Source organism: Capricornis sumatraensis, chromosome 9, assembly GCF_032405125.1.
Source record: "Capricornis sumatraensis isolate serow.1 chromosome 9, serow.2, whole genome shotgun sequence".
Taxonomy (NCBI): Eukaryota; Metazoa; Chordata; class Mammalia; order Artiodactyla; family Bovidae; genus Capricornis; species Capricornis sumatraensis.
Genome location: NC_091077.1, coordinates 20,311,316 through 20,331,220, shown reverse-complemented (window position 1 = coordinate 20,331,220; position 19,905 = coordinate 20,311,316). Strand labels below are relative to the sequence as shown.

General features: G+C 59.9%; 1 protein-coding gene across 1 annotated transcript in view; it reads right to left on the bottom strand.

The window, feature by feature from the left end:
* Positions 1 to 1,244: 1,244 nt before the first annotated feature.
* The window catches only part of PIP5K1C (phosphatidylinositol-4-phosphate 5-kinase type 1 gamma), a 47,796-nt gene continuing 29,135 nt past the window's right edge, over positions 1,245 to 19,905 (bottom strand). The window contains exons 7-18 of the mRNA XM_068979399.1: positions 18,973 to 19,272; positions 18,026 to 18,231; positions 16,266 to 16,349; positions 15,402 to 15,450; positions 13,345 to 13,429; positions 12,402 to 12,563; positions 11,521 to 11,659; positions 11,370 to 11,402; positions 10,121 to 10,225; positions 8,306 to 8,426; positions 4,255 to 4,338; positions 1,245 to 3,978 (exon numbers count right to left, since the gene is read on the bottom strand). Coding sequence (XP_068835500.1) covers positions 3,976 to 3,978; positions 4,255 to 4,338; positions 8,306 to 8,426; positions 10,121 to 10,225; positions 11,370 to 11,402; positions 11,521 to 11,659; positions 12,402 to 12,563; positions 13,345 to 13,429; positions 15,402 to 15,450; positions 16,266 to 16,349; positions 18,026 to 18,231; positions 18,973 to 19,272 — 1,371 coding nt within the window. The 3' untranslated portion in view covers positions 1,245 to 3,975. The remainder of the gene's footprint in view (positions 3,979 to 4,254; positions 4,339 to 8,305; positions 8,427 to 10,120; positions 10,226 to 11,369; positions 11,403 to 11,520; positions 11,660 to 12,401; positions 12,564 to 13,344; positions 13,430 to 15,401; positions 15,451 to 16,265; positions 16,350 to 18,025; positions 18,232 to 18,972; positions 19,273 to 19,905) is intronic.

The window sequence follows — 19,905 nt, the reverse complement described above, 5'->3', positions numbered from 1 at the left end:
TGACCTTCTGTGAGAGTCCTCATAATGCTGCACCACTGCCAATACCTGTGTTTCTTGGATTAAGCTTTGAAAAAACACTTCCATAAAGTCTTAAGTTCCTCATTAACTCACTTTATAGATTGGAAAATTGAGGCTAAGAAAGGGAAAGTCACTCCAAAACCCCGCCCCCAATGAGCCAGTGTGGAGCTCATTGGTGGCCCATCCACCTTTGTCCTGTGGATGCTGGTAAACTGTGGCAGGGCTTTGAGCGGGGAGGGATATAAGGGGTCTTTAGGTGGAGTCCCTGCAGGGCCATTAGGCAGGGGCAAGACCACAAAGGGGTGAGAATGGAAGCCCGAAGATCTGGAGGAGCCCAAAGTCCTGCTCTGAGTTCCCCAAACCCCACCCCAGGGGATGGTGCTTAATTCTTTAAGCCAACTCTTTAAATGTGTAGAACACAACTCCCATACACCATCCTAGATGCTAGCTTTGCATATTCTGCTTGGTGCTGCAGCGCGGGTTGGAGGGTGGTGGCATGGAGGCAACCCTTGATAACTGCCTGTCTTGGGATATGGGTTGTCCTGGTGACAGGCTTGCCCAAAACGTGATTTTCCCCACCCAGATGCATCCTTGAGCATATCTCCTCTCTGACCATAAGGGGAACATAGTCGTGATCGCCTAGTCTTGTGTACCAACGAGCTGTGCCTTCTGTGTCTGGGATCAAAACTGGGTTGTCAAGGGCTTGCTTAGAGACAGGATCTTGTTTTCAATGCAGTGTTTCTCAAATTGGGAGTCAGGGAGAAATATTTTCCCCTTAAAAGGGGTCCATGCATTACTCGGTTTGACGGACTGGCAGAACAATCTCTGGGGAGTGTTTGTCCCTGAGGTCAGCTTTTATTTATTTAAAAGAATCTTTTCAGCCAGGCGGCATGTGGGATCTTAGTTTTCTGACCAGGAATCAAATCTGCGTCCCCTGTGGTGAAGTGTGGAGCCTTAACCACTGGCTTGTCAGGGGAGTCCCCTGTGGTCAGCTTTTAAAAATTTTTTCCGAGCTGAAGTGGAAGCCAATGCTACTAAAGCATTTGGGTCTGTTGTTGATCTTATTTATTGTGATTCTTACTAAGGTTTCTTTGTGTTCTCCTTCAAAGTCAGTCTTAACTCGCACCCAGACCACCAGACAGACAGAGAGAGGCAGCTGATGCTTATTACCCGATTTATTAGAGATCTCTTCAACGTAAAAAGGGTGGGTGGGGTGGTGGGGCTGGGGTGGGGAGGATCTGGGGCTGCATACGAGTGTTATGGGGCCAGCAGTGGCTGCGGTCACAGAGGCGCCCACGGCTCTGGGTTTGAGCAGGCTGGCGTCCTGCGCCCGAGGAGGCTGAGCCCCGGATTGTCACACACCAGACCACGGGGGCTGAGCACATGGGACCCCCAGTGAGATTAAGACACACAAGGTTTGCAGTTTTGTTGTTTGGAAATCAGTTGGGCCATAAAAATGGGGTTGGGGTAGGGACAGGCGATGCAATTGAATTACCAGAGAAGGTGACCGAGGGTGCTTGTTCTGGGGTGGGGACCGAGGGGCTGCGGCAACAGTACCATGGCAGGGGACCCCATGGGGATGGAAGTATTGCACTGAGCCAGGTGATGGGAGGAAGGGGGTGAGAGGAGGCAGAGGATGGAGGCTGGGAGGGGACATGTGGGAGGTCCCACCTTGTCAGTCTCAGGACACACCTTTCCCATGTACAGTACGGCACGGCAGACAGTGCCCACGTTCTCAGTGACAGCAGCTGTCAAGGACGAACTGGGACGGAACTGGGGCATCACCACCAAGGAGTTGGCAGATTTCTATCCTGGAGGTGGGATGACAGCTGGGTGGGTCCAGGGCCCTTCCTGTTGGGGGTCTGGGGAAGACCGTGAGTTCGCTGCATGTTATAAATAAGGTCTTGCCTTCCCACCCTCTCACCCTGACCATAAGCACACGCTTCCTGGCAGCCTAATCCGAGGACCACCTTGCATCCATGTGACAGTTCTCTGAAAAAGGGACAAAAAAATGCAACCAACACAAAGGGGACTCTGAAGGGGTACTCATGACTTAGCACAGGAATGAAAACATCATGATGTCCAGGAGGTTTGCAAATTTCTCCAAGTGAGCATCTGTCTGTGATTCACTCAGGAAAGCCCCGGGGCCCTGCTCCCCGGCTCCAGGTGGCCAAGGATGCCCTGGACATGGGGCCTGCTGGTGGTCCACACGGGATGCACCGCATCTCTGCAGCTGGCCTTGGGGGCCTGGCCAGGGGCTCTGATGTCGGCACTGGGGCAACATAACAGTGGCTGTTAAGTCATCTTCAGACCTCTGCCCATTCAGCCCACCTCCTCCAGGCGGGACAGGGCAGGCACAGACTGGGGACTTGTGCGCATGGGGCACTGTGGACGGTGCCTTGGTGGAAGTCCAGGTGAGGATGCTCCAGGGTCTGGACACCCCCTCGCGGGTAGGAGGGGAGCAGAACACCTGCAGGACTTTCCTGATGGGTCCTCTTCCCCAAGCCTTGTGCTGCGGCATCCTTGGTGGCCCTATGAGCGGAGAGCCCCCGGGGCACAGCCCAAGGAGGGGTGCAGCCAGCCAAGAGGCTCCGTCCAGGTGCACAAAGCAGGCTGTGCCAGGGGAGGCGATGAGGGGCCCTTGTAGGAAAAGACAGCAGTGTACACAGCTTGCAATGAACTTGCAAATCAGATCCTGGCTTGGCGGGTTCTCCAGCCACCTCAGGCTCCACCAGGGAGGCAAAGGTGGGAGTTCTTCCGCAAAGTGCAGCTTCCACTCCACGCTGGCTCACAGCTCCTCCCATCCAGGGCTGGGTGGGCCTTGTGAACAATCCCTGATGTGTCCCTCTCCGGAGGCAGGCAGGAGACCCTGCAAAGCTGTCAGCTCCAGCAGCCGCTTATGGACGCAGCAGGGCCCCTGGCAGTCGCCCTGTGGGGCTCTGGGCCCAGAAGTGGAACCATCCAAAAAAAAATTGTTTTTCATCAAGAATTTCTTCTCCTATCCTTCAATCGGCACAGGTGTCTCTATCATTTAAAAGAGAGAGGATGCCTACCTCAGTCCTTTTACAGGAGGAGGTCTGGTCTTCTAGCCCTGGCGGCCTGCCCGTGGGGGCTCCCCTTCAGGACACAGACCTTGGGAAGTCCCAGGGCCTCAGTGCCTGGCTGCCTCCTCCTGCCTCGGCCCGTCTTCGAGAGAAGAGAGAAGCCCACAGCCCTGAGCTCTACTGAGTCAGGGCAGCTATGTGTCCACATGGAGGTTCTCATCACGCCTGGGGATTCCTGCTCGCGGTCACAAGGGAGGCAGGTGGTGGGAGACAGATGCTGAGAGATGGCAGGGCCACTGGTGAAAAGCTATCCCAGCCACCACTGTGCTGCCCTCAAGGGTGGTGTCCAGCTCTCTCAGCCCAAAAACCTGAGCCAACAGTGCTTGGCAGGTGCAGTGTGCAGCCTCCAGAGGCACCCTGGGGAACGCGGTGGCCCTTCTGTCCTAGGGGCCTGTCCACCCGGCCCAGACCTAGAGTGGATTCCGCTGGGGCGCAGATTACCTCAGCAAAACATGCAAGCACAGCAATGAACCAAAAGTGCAGTGAAATAGAGTTTCTTCTTTTCCATTGTGGTTTTTTTTTTGCCTTTTCCTTTTTCTAAAAAAACACACACATGTGTGCTACCATGTCTGTGCAAAGAATAAGGACCCAAAATAAATACATGATCGGAAATGCAGGAGGGTTCACAGTATCAGGCGTAGGTAGTTGTCGGGGAGCCAGGGCGGGGCAGGCCGTCCGAATGGGGGTCGCTCAGCAGCCAGGAGTGTCGGTGTCGTCAGGGGAGGACGAGGGCGAGGGCTGGCTGCCAGGCGGGCATCTCCCGAGCTCTGGGCTGAGCGAGGCGGGCAGTGCCTCCAGGAAGCGGCTGGGGCAGCAGCGGGCACTCGGCTCCGGGTCAGTGTCTGCATAGGAATTACTGCAGAGGCAAGGGGGAGGGTGAGCTCATGGTGGGCTAGGGCCAGTCCCCACCTGCCCAGCCTCCCATGGCTAATGACACGAGCCAGGGACCCCGGGAGCCTTTAGGGCTGGACACAGGCCATGGCGTGGCAGAGCCCAGCTGTCCCTCCCGCTGGAGACCTGTTTCCCCATCGGTCCCAGGGGTGTCTGGGGGTCAGGCCCTCAGGCCCTCCTGGGCCGAGGCCATGGTCTGAGACCCGAGTGGGCCCGGCTGGCCAGCCATGGGCTCACTTACTGTGTCGCTCTCGCCGTCGGAGGCAGGCTGGGCCTGCGTGCTATAGTGAAGCGGGGAGTACACCCAGCTCCTCTCATCGGTGGGCTGCAGAGCGGGTGGGCAGGCGGGCGGCACGTGCAGGAGGGGCGCAGAAGAAGAGCAGGGTGCGAGGAGGCGCGAGAGGCGACAGGGAGGAAGGAAGGAAGAAACAGAAATAAAAGAGGGGGACCCCCAACGTGGGACGAGTGGGCGGCTCAGCCCCCGTGCCCTCTCCCTGACAGGACCTGCCCCAACCTTGACGGCCCTTGGGCCTGGTCGGGTGGGGGCCAGGCCTCTGGGGCTGAGTGGCCAGAGCGTGGCAAGGGGCGGGGTGGGCTGCGGGAAGCGGCGCGTGGGTCAAGGCAGAGCCGGCACAGCGGAAGGGGGAGGCGGGCGGGGCTCGGTTTGCTCTGCTGTCCGCCCACCCTGGGCCCCCTAACCTCTGCTCTAGCCTGGCAGCACCTCAGCTTCAGGCCTGCCTACCACTGGGGACTGCCAGCTGGAACAGTGCCCTGGGGACCCACGGCAGGGGTTCTGGGTGGTAGGGGCACAGGGTGGAGCCCACTTCCTGCCCTGGTACACACAGACCTGCTCTGGGACCGAGACAGGTGCCCCCCAGAGAGCAAGCAGCAGAGGCCTCTCTGCCCCATGCCTGGAGCACAGGGATGCCTTCCTGGGGAGGGGCACAGGCAGAGTGGGGACTGGCCAAGGGGCCCCTGGGCCTGGCAGGGGCAGGCTGATCTTTCTCCAGCCATGTCTGGGCAGGGGTCCCAGGCCGGGCTCAACTAGGGGGAGGATGTATACTTCTCCAGCCCCCCTTGCCCTTCCAGGTCTGCTCTCACCACCAGAACCCTCTTGGGCCTTGCAGCTCCCTTGGGGCTCCCCCAGCCACCTTGTCTTTCCTCTTCCCCCCACTGCATGCCAGCCTTCAACACCCCACAGCCTGTTACTTCCACCCCAGCCAGAGCACACACCTGTCCTAGCCAAGCCCCCCTGGCTGTCCTATGGCCCCTGAACCCACCACGGCCCCCCAGACCCAACCCTCCTTGGCCCGGTTGGGAGGATCATCAGCAACCAGCCTCTGCCCTCCTGCCCCTCAGGGTCCACCTGTTCCAGGTACCCACACAGCCCCTGTCTATACACCTGCTCCACCCGACTTTCTCCACAGCTCACAGGCCATGATGGTACCCACGTGGACCCAAAATGCCCAAGGCTGTGTCCCCATGTGGGCAGCTTCCCACACAGGCACCCAGAGCCAGGACAGCAGGGCGAGACCCCAGTGCAGGCCTTGCTCCTGCCTTCAGGGGGTCACAGAGCCGTAAAACCCATGTCTGGCCACTTGGGAGCCCAAGGCGCAGGTCCAGGCCTGTCTGTGGCCACAGCAGGTGCTGACTCTGGGGTGGTGGCCGTGCTGGGCTCAGAATGTGGGTGACACAGGAGTCCCCAGGAATCCTGTGATGAGCTGGCCCTGGGTGACCCACGGAAGTTGAGTCCAGGGCATGCCTGCCCCGCACAGCAGGCCTTGGGGTCCAGCCTTCCTCCTGCCGCTCCTTTGCCTCCCTCTCCACCCATCGGCCCCAAGTATCTGATTCTGTGGTGCCCCCAGCGAAGATAGCCCTTCCTCTACCACCTCCCCACACCCCAGGCACATCTCAGAGCCCGCTTGACCCCCTCCAGATGATCTTTGCCACCGGCTCCCCTCCCCATGGCCCTTGGGCACCATGTGTCCCCAGCTCTGGGACCATCTCTGGGGTGTAATGTCCCCGGTTGGACCGAGCGTGGAGGGGATCTCCCCTCTTCAGACTTGCTCGGCAGTGCACGACACCCAGCGACACTCAGAGGGACCGCTGACAGGGCTGGAGTACGGCCCTGACAAGCCTCACCTTGAGAACACAAAGTCTTGCTTCAGATCTTGGCCCTGCTCTGCCTGTTGAGTGCTATGTGCCTCTCTGGGCCCCGCGTTTACTGCTCACGATGACAATGACGAGCACTAACAATGCCACTGCCACACAATATCCCCACAGCATCCCAGACACGCCGGCGGATAAGTGTTTATTAGACATACGCCTGAAGTTTGGGACCTAGATTTCGTCTACACTACATGCTCGTGGGCTACCTGGGGAGCCAAGGTCTGTTTCTCCATCTGTGAAATAGGTAGAGACACCAACTCCTCTCTCCTGTAATTAAGAGCTTGGCTTTGTGGTCCTTCCGCTGACCTGGGAGGAGGTCACCCCCTTCAGGGGACAGATGCTCTGGGAGTGCTGTCGGCAGCAAGATCTGAACAAGTGGGAGCTGTCCACGTGACACATCCCTGACCCAGGAGTGCTGGGATGAGGGGCAGGGGCGTCTGGGCGCTGGGGGTCAGATGCCGACCCTGGCAAGGCCAGGCTGTCCCTGGGAGCCCCAGCGGTGTGCCCGCAGGTGCCATGACGCCCAATTCAGCGGGGAGTACACGTCCCGACAGGACGCCCACGGCCCAGCATCCCACGCGGGCCAGCGTGGCCGACCTCAGCCGTAGCGATGTTTTCCCCACGTCCCTTCTTGGAGGAAGAGGGACCAGGGCTTGTGGCTCCCTGCTGCCCAGGGCGCGGGATGGGGCCTGGCTCCCTGGAGGCCTGCCGTGGTCACTTACAGTCCCTGAGGAGCTCAGCGTCACGGCCCGCAGTCGGCGATGCCGGGGAGAGTAAATCCAGTACCTCCCATCGGTGAACTGGGCGGGCCGGGCGGGCGGGGGAGGAAGCAAACAGAGGACAGGATGAAGTGATAGGACGAGGCCACGGGAGTCTGGCGGGCAGGCAGGCGGGGAGGGCATCGGGCGGGGCAGGTGAGCTGATGGCCAAGCGGGAAGAGGGGGTGGGCATCCCACTGGCTTTCTTCTCTGCTGAGTGCCAGGCCTGGCTGCAGATCCGGGTTTCACGGCCCCGACTCCTGACAGGACATGGCCGCTGGGGCCGCCTCACACACAGATCCAGAGAACGGGAAAGATCAGCCCGGTGGGGTGGGGGTTGGGGGACACAGGGGGCGCTCACTCAGTGCCCTGCAGGCCAGGCAGCGTTGGCGTGGGGACTGAGAGCAGGGGGCTGTTAAGAAGCAGCGATGTCAGCAGGGGGGCCAGGCTCACCCAAACAGCCCCGAGGCCCAGCGCTGGGCAAGGGCAGGGTTTGGGGATCAGAGGTGAGAATGAAAATCTGAGAAGAGGACAGCAGGCAGGGCTGGGGTTTGGCCCTCTCTGCTGTAATTAGGACCATCTGATCCCAGAGCGGGGCATCCTGGGGAGACAGCTCAGGACCCGCTGTTAGGGGTGGGGCAGTCGGCTTTGCGGGCTCCCAGGCCCCCCAGGACCCACTTCATCCAGGTTCCTGCCTGCCTGTGGGAGGTGTGAGCGGGGGGAGATGGCCAGCTCTGGAGGGAGGTCTCAGGTACCCAGGGGAGGGCCCCCTCCTGCTCTGACAGATCCCACCTTTTCCAGGAGTAGCTGTGTGTCCTCGTCCCATGAGGTTGGCAGCGTGGAGCCCACCTGCCCCTCGCCTCGGTGCCCTGGCCTCCCTAAGCATGGAGTCTGCCCACCGTACCCACCACCAGGTCAGAGAGAAAGTGTGTGTCATGCCAGCCCCACGGTCAGCCTGGGCCTCCCCTCGGGCCAGGGGGCTGAGCACTCCGGGACTCCAGACACCTCCCCAGGCCCCGCTGGGCTCAGGGCCAGACATGGTCACGAGGCTGGGGATGGTTGGGGGGGTGGGTGTGGCGCTGCCACATCACCCGAGAGTGAGCGAGCCAGGCACATGGACCTGAGTGTGAAAAGGTGGGCACACACCCATGCTTGTGCCTGAGTGAGTGCACCTGCAGCTGTGCACAAGTGCCTTGAGTGTGCGACGAGTCAGTGGGAACGTGTGAGGGAGTGGTGTGCCCGTGTGTGAATGGGGGTGGACGTGAGCATACGTGGGTTTGTAAAGGCATGTCTACACACACGTAAGCACAGGTGAGCGCAGATGGTCGAGGGTCCGGCGACGGGAAGGAGCCCTGGGGGACTTACAAAGTAGATGTCCGTGGCGGGCGCGTCCTCCTCATCCGAGGCCTGGCTGGCGGGCTCGGAGGCCTGGCTGGCGGTTTCCGCTTCGACAGCGGCAGAGGCACAGGCTGGGGACGCCCCCTCCCTGGGGACACGGGCAGGACATGGGAGTCCTGGGGAGGCTCTGGAAAGCATGCATCTCCCCCACACTGCAGCCCGGACCCTCCCCACTCCCTCCATCCCTCATCATGGAGACCACAGACGCAGGAAGTTCAAAGGCAGGGATGGGTTCTGCCTGACACATTCTGGTTCCCCCACATAACAAAACACCCCCAAGCACTGTTGCTGCCAAGGGAACCAAGAGCCCGGCTCCAAGCAGGCGGCCTGGCCCCCTCCACTCACTCAGGGGCATGCCTGTGGGCAAATCCCTGCCTCACCACTCACTCGCTGGGCAACCATTAGGACTACATTCTTTCTCAGGGCCTCAGTTTCCTCACCTGTAAAGTGGGAACACATACCCACCCCTCAGGGGCCAGAACCTTTTGCTCCTCTCTCTGAAGCACTTCCTAGGTGCTAGGCCTGTTTGAGGGCCTGCTGCCCTGTGTTGCTGTTGTTTATTTGCTCAGTTGTGTCTGACTCTCTTGGGATCCCATGGACTGTAGCCCACAGGTTCTTCTGTACACGGGATTTCCCAGGCAAGAATACTGGAGTAGGGGGCCATTTCCTTCTCCAGGGCATCTTCCAGACCCAGGGATCGAACTCACGTCTCCTACATTGGCAGACGGGTTCTTTACCACTGAGCCACCAGAGAAGCCCCTGTCCTGTGTTACAGATGAGGAAACTGAGGCACAGAGTGAAGGTGGGGAATGTGCCGGAGGCCATAGCTGGTGGCCACTCAATTAGTGAGAAATTTCACTTCTCGGATGAGGAGCTCAAAACCTAATAAAGTTAGAAATACATACCAAAAAGGTAAACAAAAAATCTTCAACACTTGAGAGACACCCCTGAGATGCTGAGGGTCTCACCCTCAGCGCTGCTGACAGTGGGCAGGTCATTCTCTGTGGGGGGCAGTCCTGGGCACAGTGGGGTGCAGAGCAGCCTCCCTGGCCCCCACCATGATGCCAGCAAACCCCCGCGTCATGACCATCAGAGATGTTCCCAGACATCGCCTACTGTCCCCTGAGGGCAGAATCACCCTCAGGTTGTTGAAAGCCACTATCTTAATTCAAAGAGGAAATTTAAAAAAAGAAGAAAAAATTACTAGCCATTTGTACCTGAGCCAATATAAAAGAACTGCTCCGTGTCAAACCCACGGCATGGCAATAGCAGCATTCAGAGGAAAACACATAGCCTTAAGGGCCTCATTGCTAAAGAAAAGAAGGGACTTAAGCACTCAACCTACACTGGGAAAAAAAACCAAGTGAAACACAATCCAGAGCAGCTAGAAAGAAGACATGACTGGTGAGTTACAATAAGTGAGGTAAAAACAGAACACAACAGGGGCCCAAACCTGGTTTTTGAAAACCTCGTAGGTCACTGTCGTGCAAGCCCCGACAAAGCTAAGAGGATGCAGAGAGGAAATGGGCAGGAAAAGTGACCTCAGATGTCAGGGCGGCTCTGAGTTCTGGAGGAGGAAACCCTTCCCAGAGTGAAAGACCCACACTATCCCCAGCTCTCCGCGCTCCCTTCCCAAGCTGGAAGCCCCAGGCCCACCCCTAGCTCGTGTACTACTTTTCCCAGTCCGCCTTCGGCCAGCTGGCTACGTGGCCCAGCTTGGCCAATGGGACCAGAGCAGAACCTGAGACCAGAACTAGTCAATCGACCGTGGGTACCACTCACCCTGCATCTTCCTCCTTGGGGACCACGATCTCCACGCTGCACGCGGGCTCCACCTGCACTGTGATCTGCTGCAGGTCCTCCTCCGCCTGCGTCTCCTCCTGGGGCCTGGAAGCAAAGGGAAGCCGCGCCTCAGTTTCCTTCCTCATCCCCTTCCACCCTGGAAGCGCCTGCTGAGCTCCAGGCCGGAGTCAGTTTCCAGTCCCGGGAAGAAGCCTGGAGCTCCAGAAGGTGCTATCTCTGGGCGCCATCTGACCAGGGCCCTGAGCTGGCCCAGCTCACATTTGGTCCCTGGCCATTCTGCCCACCTGGGGCTGCAAGGGGCCAGTGACTGACCATCCACCTGGGCCTAGGCTGTGCCTCTAGCACCAGCTGGGACATAATAAGTACATGGGGGTCTGGATCCTTCCCACCCTCTGGGGGCAGCTAAGCATCTGCCTGGGGCCTGCACTAGGGGGCTGGGGTGGTTCTGGGGTTCCAGGCCTAGATCCCTGATGTAGGTGGGTCAGAACATGCCAGGAACCGGGTGTGCAGATGGCACACCTCCCTGGATGGCAATACTGGAGAGCAAACGGGTGGCTGACGTCAGAGCAGGTAGCTGGACGGAGGGTGATACACATGATTTTTTTTCCAACTGGCAGAAATTACTGCCCCCAGAAACCAATTACAGAAAACAACCCCTCTCCACTCCAGTCCTGTTACAAGATCAGACAACTGGGAACAACCCACATGTCCAGGAGGGCAAGTCACAGCCCGTTAGAGGAAGGGGACCAGCACCTACCTCACCTGCTCACACAGGTGGCCTGCTGCCAGCAGGTGACAGAGTAGAGGGCAGGCTGGGGCCCAGAGGCACACTGGTTGAAATGAGAGGGCGAGACAGGCCCGAATGTGTGTCTCTTTGTATATTCATGAGTGTCTCTGGCAAGAGACAAAAAAATCCGTCCGCGGGTTACTCCCAGAGAGGGGAGCGGGCATGGGGCAGGCATTTCTGTTTTTCCTTTTGTATTTCTTACAATAAAGATATTACTAAGAAAGAGAGAAAGAAGAAGCAACAGACAAGTGTGGGAGATGAGTCCTCTGGGTACCGAGGTGGAAGACAGATTCCAAGTGACCTGAGATTCTCTGCGCTTCTAGAGTCTGACTTGAATCTGTGCTCAGAATGGTGTGGTCAGAGAGAAGGGGCTCTGGTGGGGAAGGCAGAGGAGGGCTGGGGGCAGGGGGTGTGGGAGAGAGGGCTGGGGTCTCATCTCACCGGCCATCCTGTCCCGAGGACTGTGTGCGCCGCCTGCAGAGAGACCGCAAACACGCAGAAAAAGTGGGGTAAGGGCCCTCCCAATCAACGTCCTGCCCACCCCATGACCCCGCCCATCCCGTGGCCCAGGGACATGGTCAGGTCCACTCACCGGTACCGCGGCTGCTCTGACGACTCCGAGGGGGACCGCTCTGGGATAGAGAGGGATGTGGAAGATAGGGTCGTGGCGATGGAGGCAGTGGTGGCCTCCTCAAAAGACGGCGGCGTGCAGGGCAAGAGGTCTGGCCGACCTATGGGAAGGAGCAGGTGGGCACCTGTGCAAGCCAGGCATCCAGGGCTGCTCCTGGGAGGCCTCTGAGCTCTACCTGCAACTTGGCTCACTCCCAACTATCCATGTCCTCTCTCTCACCCACCACCTCACACTGTTGTCCCCGCCAGCTTCAGAAGGAGAAATATGCTCCAATTTCCCCCCGGCCTAAGGCCTTCCAGTACCTATCCCCTGCTCTCAATTAAAAACTCCCCTCAGGGTCCTGCTCCACTGGCCTCTGCCTCACTCTGCTCTAGCCACACACACTTCTTGCTGTTCCCCGGACACCCACAGGCTAGGCCCCGTCCTGCCCCTTGGGCCTTTGCACAGGCAGTGTCTCCCTTCCTTGATGCTCCCCCCACCACCCAACGCCCGCCCCTCCCTGCCTGGAATCTCTGACCCAGGAGATGGGAGGGACCTTCCTGAACACCAGGCTGACCCCATTAAGCACTTCATCCTCCCAGGTCTCCATGCATCTCTGACATAATGGGAGCCTGTCACCTGATGGTAGGGGGCGGGGGGTGAATTCTGTGCTCAGCTCTCAGTGTGGCTCTTCCAAGGACCCAGTCCCAGCTGCTCCCCACTTCTCAGCTGCAAATCTTGGGCTGAGGGGGGTGACTGACCCAGCCCCTCCCATCCAGGTTGGGGCCAGCACAGGGCCCTCCCTTTCTCAGCACAGAGGGCCCTCCCTTCTCAGCCCCCTCGTCTCCCAGCCAGCTGCTCACCCTCGTCCTCCAGTGTGGGGTAGCTGCGGGCCCCCCGCAGGTCATACTGTGCATCCTCCCGCTCGCTGGGGATCTGGCTGGCTGAGAAGGCGGCTGTGGGTCCCAGGGGCTTGACGGCCAGCAAGGCACCACGGCCCTTCTTGGATGGTGAGGACTTCAGGGCTGCGGAGGGAGGGCGGCTGGTGCTGGGGAGCCTGAGCCCTGCAGCAGCACCCAGACAGGGCCCCACACACCCCAGAGCTCCCTCTGTGCCAAGGCCTGGCTGCCCCACTGCCCCACCTCCAGCCTGTCCGCCAGCACCCTTTGCTCTTGCTCTCGGTAGGGGAAGCCTGCCCTACGTTCCAGCTGGCTTGCCTGCAGGGGCAGGGTGGGGGCGCAGGAGCCCAGGTACCCTGTCCTGCCCACTGGCAGAGATGGGATCCCAGGGACCCAGAACTCCCACTCTAGCCCCCTGGAAACAGCAGTACGATCAGCAGCTGCCAATGTTTACTTAGCACTTTGGGGCCTCAGCCCACCCGACTCTCAGACAAGGAAGCCAAGGGCCTGGTTCCCATCCAGGCTGCATGGCTTTGGGGCCCCCAAGTCCCTATCTGCAACAATGGGTCAAAGGAGGCAGGAAAACCCTGACACACCTTCCACACCACCCTGGCCCCACCAAGGCCTGTCACCAGCCTCTCTCGCGCCTCCGGTGACCCCTGTCCCACATACGGTAGTGGCTCAGTTTGCCTCACACAGCCATCCAGTCCCAGAGGCTGGGGGCTCCCTGGGTCCCCCGCCCTATGCCATGTCCCTGAGGGGCCACCCAGCTGCCCTGTTCCCTGGACCAAGTCCCTGACTGCATCCTAGGGCTAGTGAACGGAGGACCAGGACCCTGGGTTTACTCTGCTCTTGACCTCCCACCCTTCTCCCTCTGCACCCCCACCCAGAGGGCCCGGGCACTCACAGGAGTTCTTCCGGAAAACCGTGTTGCTCATGAACTTGAAGAAGCGCTCGGCATAGAAGCTGGGCCGGTGGACGGAAACTGTGTCCTGGGAAGGGAAGGGGGGCCTGAGGGCAGGCAGGGGATGAGGGCCGGGGGGGCCCGTGGGCGTCCCCGTGTCAGGGCTGCTGTGTCACCTTGTGGGGATGGGACCCCAGGAACCGGTAGGGGTGGCAGAGACAGGGAGGCAGGGAGATGGTTTCGCGGTAACGGTGTCCCTATGTTTAATAGTTGACCCTCATGCATAAAATGGCTATTCAAAGAGGTACCTGAATAAACATCAAAATCAAGAAACTGGAAAGAACCTTTAGAGCCGGGGCGGGGGGTGGGCGGTGGAAGGAGAGTGCAGCCGACCCTGCTACAAAGGAAGGCTTTGTCCTGGGCAGGCAGACCCGGCTCCTGCACTCATGGTGGGGCGGCCCTGGCCATGCACTGCTCCTCGGTGCCCCGGGGTGGACCCAAGGCTGCCAGGCAGGTCAGGACGCAGGGCTGGGATGCCCGTGAGGCAGGCAGCCCGGCACACAGTTGGGGCACCATCCTGCAGGGCCCCCGGGGTCACACCCCGGCTGTCCCTGGATCCAGTCTGCTCACTTGCTTCGGCACTGTCTCCCCAGCACTGCTGATCGCAGGCTGGTCGTTCTTGGGGGGTCCATCTTATGCCCTAGGGTGGGGCCAGCGTCCCTGGTCCCCAACTACTAGATGCAGTGTGACCACCCGAGATGTCCTCAGAAACTGCCTCGCGGCCTCCCCCGGCTGTAATGTGACAGAACGCATCTGGACACAGGGCCTCCCATCCCGGCCTGTCCTGAGGTGGTCACATGGCCTCGGGGACTCGTGCTGGTTGATGGTGAGTGAGCAAGGACAGAAGAAGAGTCTCTCTGCCCCGGGAGGAAGATGCCCCTCTATCTGGTTGGAGCCGAAATGGGGGCTGCCATCTCGGCCAGGTGCCAAGGGCAACGCCTGGGGTGTACAGGGACACACAGGAAGAAGCTGGCCCCCAGCACTGTGGCGCCACCTACCAGTCTCAGGGTTCACACACCTGGATGGTTACTTTTTTGGCCATGGTGCATGCACGGCAAGTGGGATCTTAGTTCCCCAACCAGGGACCAGACTTGCGCCCCCCATGATGGGAGCTTGGAGTCTTAACCACTGAACTGCTAGCAAAGCCCCTGGATGGTTACTTTGATGGTTGGGCCCCTCTGGAGCTGACCTTGGTCTGATAGGGTCACAGCCCCTCCATCTGCTTTCCCCTCTGCTGTCGGTTCACCGCACAGAAGGGTTTCCTGCCAGCCCCACCCAGGGGGGAACATTCTGAAAGCTCCCCCAGACCCTCAAAACACTCTGAAGCGTAGCGGGGAAAGTTGTTGGGACCCTGGGTTTTGCAGACTGCACACACACAGACAGCCCTTAGCACTCAAGAACTGGCCTGTGGGGGCACAGGGGGAGAGGCCTCTGCCTGAGGGTCCACAGCCGGACAGTTTAACCCCAGCAGTTGGTCCTCACAGTATTTTACCCTTTGAAGTAATTCACTGCAAGGGTTTATGGCTGGGCTGTGCTCACAGGAAGACACGAATTTCCAGCTTTTTTTGAACAACTGAGCCCATTTGTGTAAGCAGGCCCTATCTGCAGGGTCAGCGGGGTCAGAGCTATACAGTGCTGCCCCTGGGTGCAGCTGGGGCCCAAGACCCCCTCCATATCACACACTTCCAGAATGTTCTCTGCCTGACTGGCCCCTGACTTTCCCAGCCTGTCCTCACTTCTAACTCACTTGGGGCCCCTAGTCCCCTCTTTCAGGAAGCCTATATGCTAAGCCTGTACCCTCACAGATGGCTCGGGCCCCTGGTTGCGGGAGTCCCATGGCTGCCTCACTGCCTTGTCTGGGCCCTGATCCCCTGGCCTGTGACCGTGGCTCCAAAAAAGTGGACGTGTCCCTCAGCTCTTTAGCACCCAGGTCTGGCCCAGGGTGATGGTCAGGATGTTTGTGGATGGATGGACAGAATGAACAAGCAGAGGATGCTCACCCCATCGTGGACGAGAGCCTTCCAGGTGTGTTCCAGCTTCTTGATGAACCTGCAGAGGAGAAAACGCCCAGGACATCAGCCACACCTCCAGGTCCAGGGGAGGTCTCTTCCAGGCGAGCTCATCCCAGGGGACACAGGTGGTCTCCAGGGACCTTTGCGGTCATCATGACTGGGGATGTTCTTGGCATCGAGGGGGCAGAGGAGCCCTGGTCGAGAGGAACCAGGCCACCTGCTGTACCAGTCAGAGGCCACCCCGCTCTTTCCGGCCCCCTTGACCCCTCCCCACTGGCTGGCTGCTGCTATCGCTCCTGCTCTGCAGGAGGAAGTGGAAAGGCTGTGGTGCGTGGCCCTCCATGGGGGACAGAGCCCACCCTTCCTCTCTCCCGTGGCCCAGGGTGAGCCGGTCTCCTCCCTGCTGGAGGGAGTGCCCAGTGCCCCAGCCAGGCCCCTGTACCACACCTGGGCTGGGGAGCACGTTGCTGCCTCCAGGCAGCTCCCCCAGACACCTCTGGGCTGCAGGGGGAAGGATATCCTCCTTGACATACACCCCTGCCCTAGGATGGGTTCTGGCCACTCGCCCTGGGCTGTCCTGCCCACCTTGTCCCACCCGGGTCTCCATGGAAACCCTCACCCACTGCTCGGAAAGCTGCCTGCTCTGCTCCACACTGGGAGGGAGACACCAGCAGGAGATGAGGCAGCCCAGTCTTGGCACACAGCAGGGCCCACAGTCAGCCAGTGACACCCTACTCTCTACCCTGCCCTGTGCCAGCCCTGATCTGTCCCTGACCAGGCTCTCACTGGGGAGTGGGGAAGTCGGGCCAGGGGCATGCACCCACCCCGGCAGGATGGGGGGCGGGGACCCACCTGTAGGACTGCAGGATGTCGATGATTCCAATGTGCAGAAGCAAACGCTCTCCTCGACCATTCACCGCGGGGATCCCCCCCATCCTGAGAAGAGGGGTCAAGACTGTCAGCACCCATGGAGCCAGCCCAGGGATGAGGCCTATCTGTCAGGAGCACAGGCTGGAGGTAGCCTAGAACCCCGAGCCAGGGGCACCTGCTCTGGGACTTAGGGGCACTGAGATAGAGGGATGAGCGGGCAGGAGTGATGGAACCCAGAGCTTGAGGATCCACACACTCCCTGGTGGCCGCCTGGCTGGACCCTCGGAGAGGGACCTGACACCTGGGAAGCCCACCACAAAGAAGGGTCGAGTGGCCTTCTTGGCCCGCTCACTGAGTCAACACTGCAGGCCAGAGGCTGCCAAAGGATCTGGGCTATGAGACGCAAGTGCACGCATACCCACACATGCACACGCAGAGCTTGCACACATACACAGGTGCATGCACACCCACACGTGCACACATGGAGCTTGTACACTCACACACACACACAGGTGCATGCATGAGCACGTACACACCCAGGCAAGGCTGGGCTTCGGGCGCAGGCTAGGGAGTTAAAGCCGCTGCAGCCCCAGGCCAAGCCCGCCCGAGCAGTTAGTGAGGCCCATGAGGCAGCAGCTTCCTGCACGCCCAGGCCCCCAACAGGCTCTGCCAGCTGCACTCCACACTGTGCTCACCTTCACACCTGCCGTCTCGCCTGGCCTGGCACCAACCCTACAAACGCCAGACGGCTGAGCTCTGGGCCCACTCAGGTCCCCCGCACTCATCCCAGGCAGGCCCTTCAGCTGATGGCCCAGTTTGGTGGCCAAGCTTTAGCCTGTCCCCCAGCTGCCTGTGCACCCTGACGGCTACCACCCACTGTAAGGACTGGACAAGGTCTGGACATGGAGGGTCCAGCCAGCTCCCACATGGTTTGTGCATGGTGATACAGGGTCAATTGTGACACCTGTCTACAGTAGTGGTTCCCATCGGGGGTGACCATCCCCAGGGACACTGATGCTGTGTGAGGACAGCGGTGGTTGTCATGACCAGGGTCAGGAATGTTGCTCCACCCCTCACAGTGCCCAAGACACCCAAAGAGTGACCAGGGCCTGCATGAGGTGGTAGTAGGGATGCCCCGTGAGTCTGTCTCTGTGCCTGAGCCCCGAGGGCAGGACCAGGTTGGGGGTCAGGGGGCACACTCTCATCTGGACCCTCTGACCTGGCTGCTCCCACAGTCACTTGGCATCACTAGGCAAGGAACGTTCTCAGCCCCTGCACCCCTCTTCCCAGGGTCGTGGGCAGGGATCTTGCTGTAAAAAGGGTCCCTCGTTCCCAGCCCTTTCCACCTTCTCTTGACTGCCTTCCAACACCTTTCCAGCTTTGCTGCCTACAGTGAGGCTTTAACTCCCCTAGGTCCAGGGCGAGGGTACCTGTGTTTCCCACAGGGCTGGCCAGTGACCTCTGTCTACTGACTGACTGAGTCAGATGTCAGGGTCAGAACACCTGGCCATAGCTGTGTGCCCAATATCTAACTCTCAGGGCCCAGGGGGTGGGGACGGGTGGGCGCTGCTGGCTTACAAACCAGAAACCAGGAATTCGCCAGGTTCTGGACCTGGCCTTGTCCTTCACCTTCCTCAAGGCTCCCCCTCTTCCTGCCCCCTGCCTACTTCTCGCCTGGCAAGGGGGCTGGGGCAGAGATGAGAGCTGAAAGCTCCCCCGGGCCCGCCAGCCCTGGCACCTACGTGTCATCCGTCTCGATGGCCTCCCCGCGTGCAGCACCACCCTGGATAGACTCCATGGCTGTGGAGTAGAGCGCCTTCTGGCCCAGCGGCCGCTTCTCATCGGCTGTGCTCTGGGCGCCCTCAGCCTGCCGCTCACGCTCCTGCTGGTCGATGTTGTGGACGCCCAGGAGCAGGCTATAGTCCATGATCTTGAAGCTCTCCAGCACCTGCGGGAATAGGGGTCAGGGGTTGGCCGGCTGTGACCCCACCCCAGCCCTGGTTCAGAAGCCCGGTTTACTGGCCTCCAGCCTGCTCCAGACCACGAGGTGCAGCCCAGGATGTGGACACGCAGGCACTGGGGATGGGGCCTGGAAGCCCTGGGGCATGGAGACGGCTGGTGGTTTCTGGGGTGTCTGGGAGCCAGAGTGAGGGCGGACCCTGGAGGACCCAGGCCTGGCCTGAACCCCCTCCAGACCTCCGTATCCTCGCCTCTGAGGCCAATAGGGGGCGGGGTGGACCACAATGGCAAGACCTGGGATGAGCCTGGCAAACCTTCCTTCTCCCTAAGAAATAGTTGCCTGTGGAGGAGGGCGGCTGCACAGACCTGGGTCTGAGGAGGGCTCTAAGTTTTTTTGGTTTTGCTTTTGTTTTGGTATGCCACAGGCGTGCAGGATATTAGTTCCCTGACCAGGAATCGAAACTGTGCCTCCTGCAGTAGAAGCTCAAAGCCTTAAACACTTAAACACTCAGGTCAGGCAAGCCCTGAGGTGCACCCTGAGTTGAGCCCTGAAAACCTCAGGCTGCCCCGAGGCTCTGCGTGGCAGCAGGAACACAGCCTGTGAGGGTGCGGTGGGGGATGGGGCATCTCTCCGGCTCACAGCGCTAGCTTCTCCCAGCATCCCCATGTCACAGCTGGGAGGACGGGGCTCGGACACGGAACTCCGTCAGACCAGCCGGCCGCTCCTCACCAGGCAGTCGCGTTGCAGGGTCTTGACGAGTGCAGAGAAGGTGTCAGCATCAAGCATTAGCCCCTCGGGCATGTCCTGAATGAAGTCCAGGTCCTTGTAGGTGGGGATGCTCTTCTCCTTCTCCTTCTTGCTGGCCCGCCGCTTGTACGTGGAGCCTTTGAGGTCGAACTTGAGGTGCATCTTGACCACGCGTGGCAGCACATTGTTCATCACCACCACGCGGATGTTCTTGCCGCCCGACTGCACGCAGTATAGCCCATAGAACTTGGGCAGCAGTGTCCGGGGATTCTGATTGAGGTTCTGGTGGAGGGGAGAGGGCAGGTGGAGAGGACACCAGGAGCCTTCCTGGGACCCCACACAGCACCCTGCGGCCTGCTCCTCAGAGCTCAGGCCAGAGGCCACCTCCTCAGGAAGCCTGCCCTGACCACCTCCCTGAGGCCTGCCCTCCCTCCTTGCCCTTAGCACCCAGCCAACTGAACTCCCCATCGCCCCACCTGACCGAAAGCACCAGGAGGGTCTGTTTCTACATGGTCAGGCCCAGGGAGAGGTGGCCTTTCCATAAAGGGCCCCAGGGGACTTCCCAAGGTGTTAGGCCTGGTTTCCTAGGTCAGACCCACGTCTCTCACCTCCCTAGTCTGCCCTGAGGGGATGGGGGTTGCTCGGCCTCTAGGCATCAGGGCATTTGTCTTTTTTTAAAAAAATTTTTCTGGCTGTGCCTCGCAGCATATAGGATCCTAGTTCCCTGACCAGGGATTGAACCTGTGCCCCCTGCATTAGAAGCATGGAGTCTTAACCACTGGACCATGAGGGAAGTCCCAGGCCACTTGTCTTTGTACAGCTGGGAACTAAGAATGGTTTTACATTGTCAGCAAGTTGATAAAACCAAACAAAAAATAGTGTCCTGCGGCATGTGAAAATTACATGAAATGTACT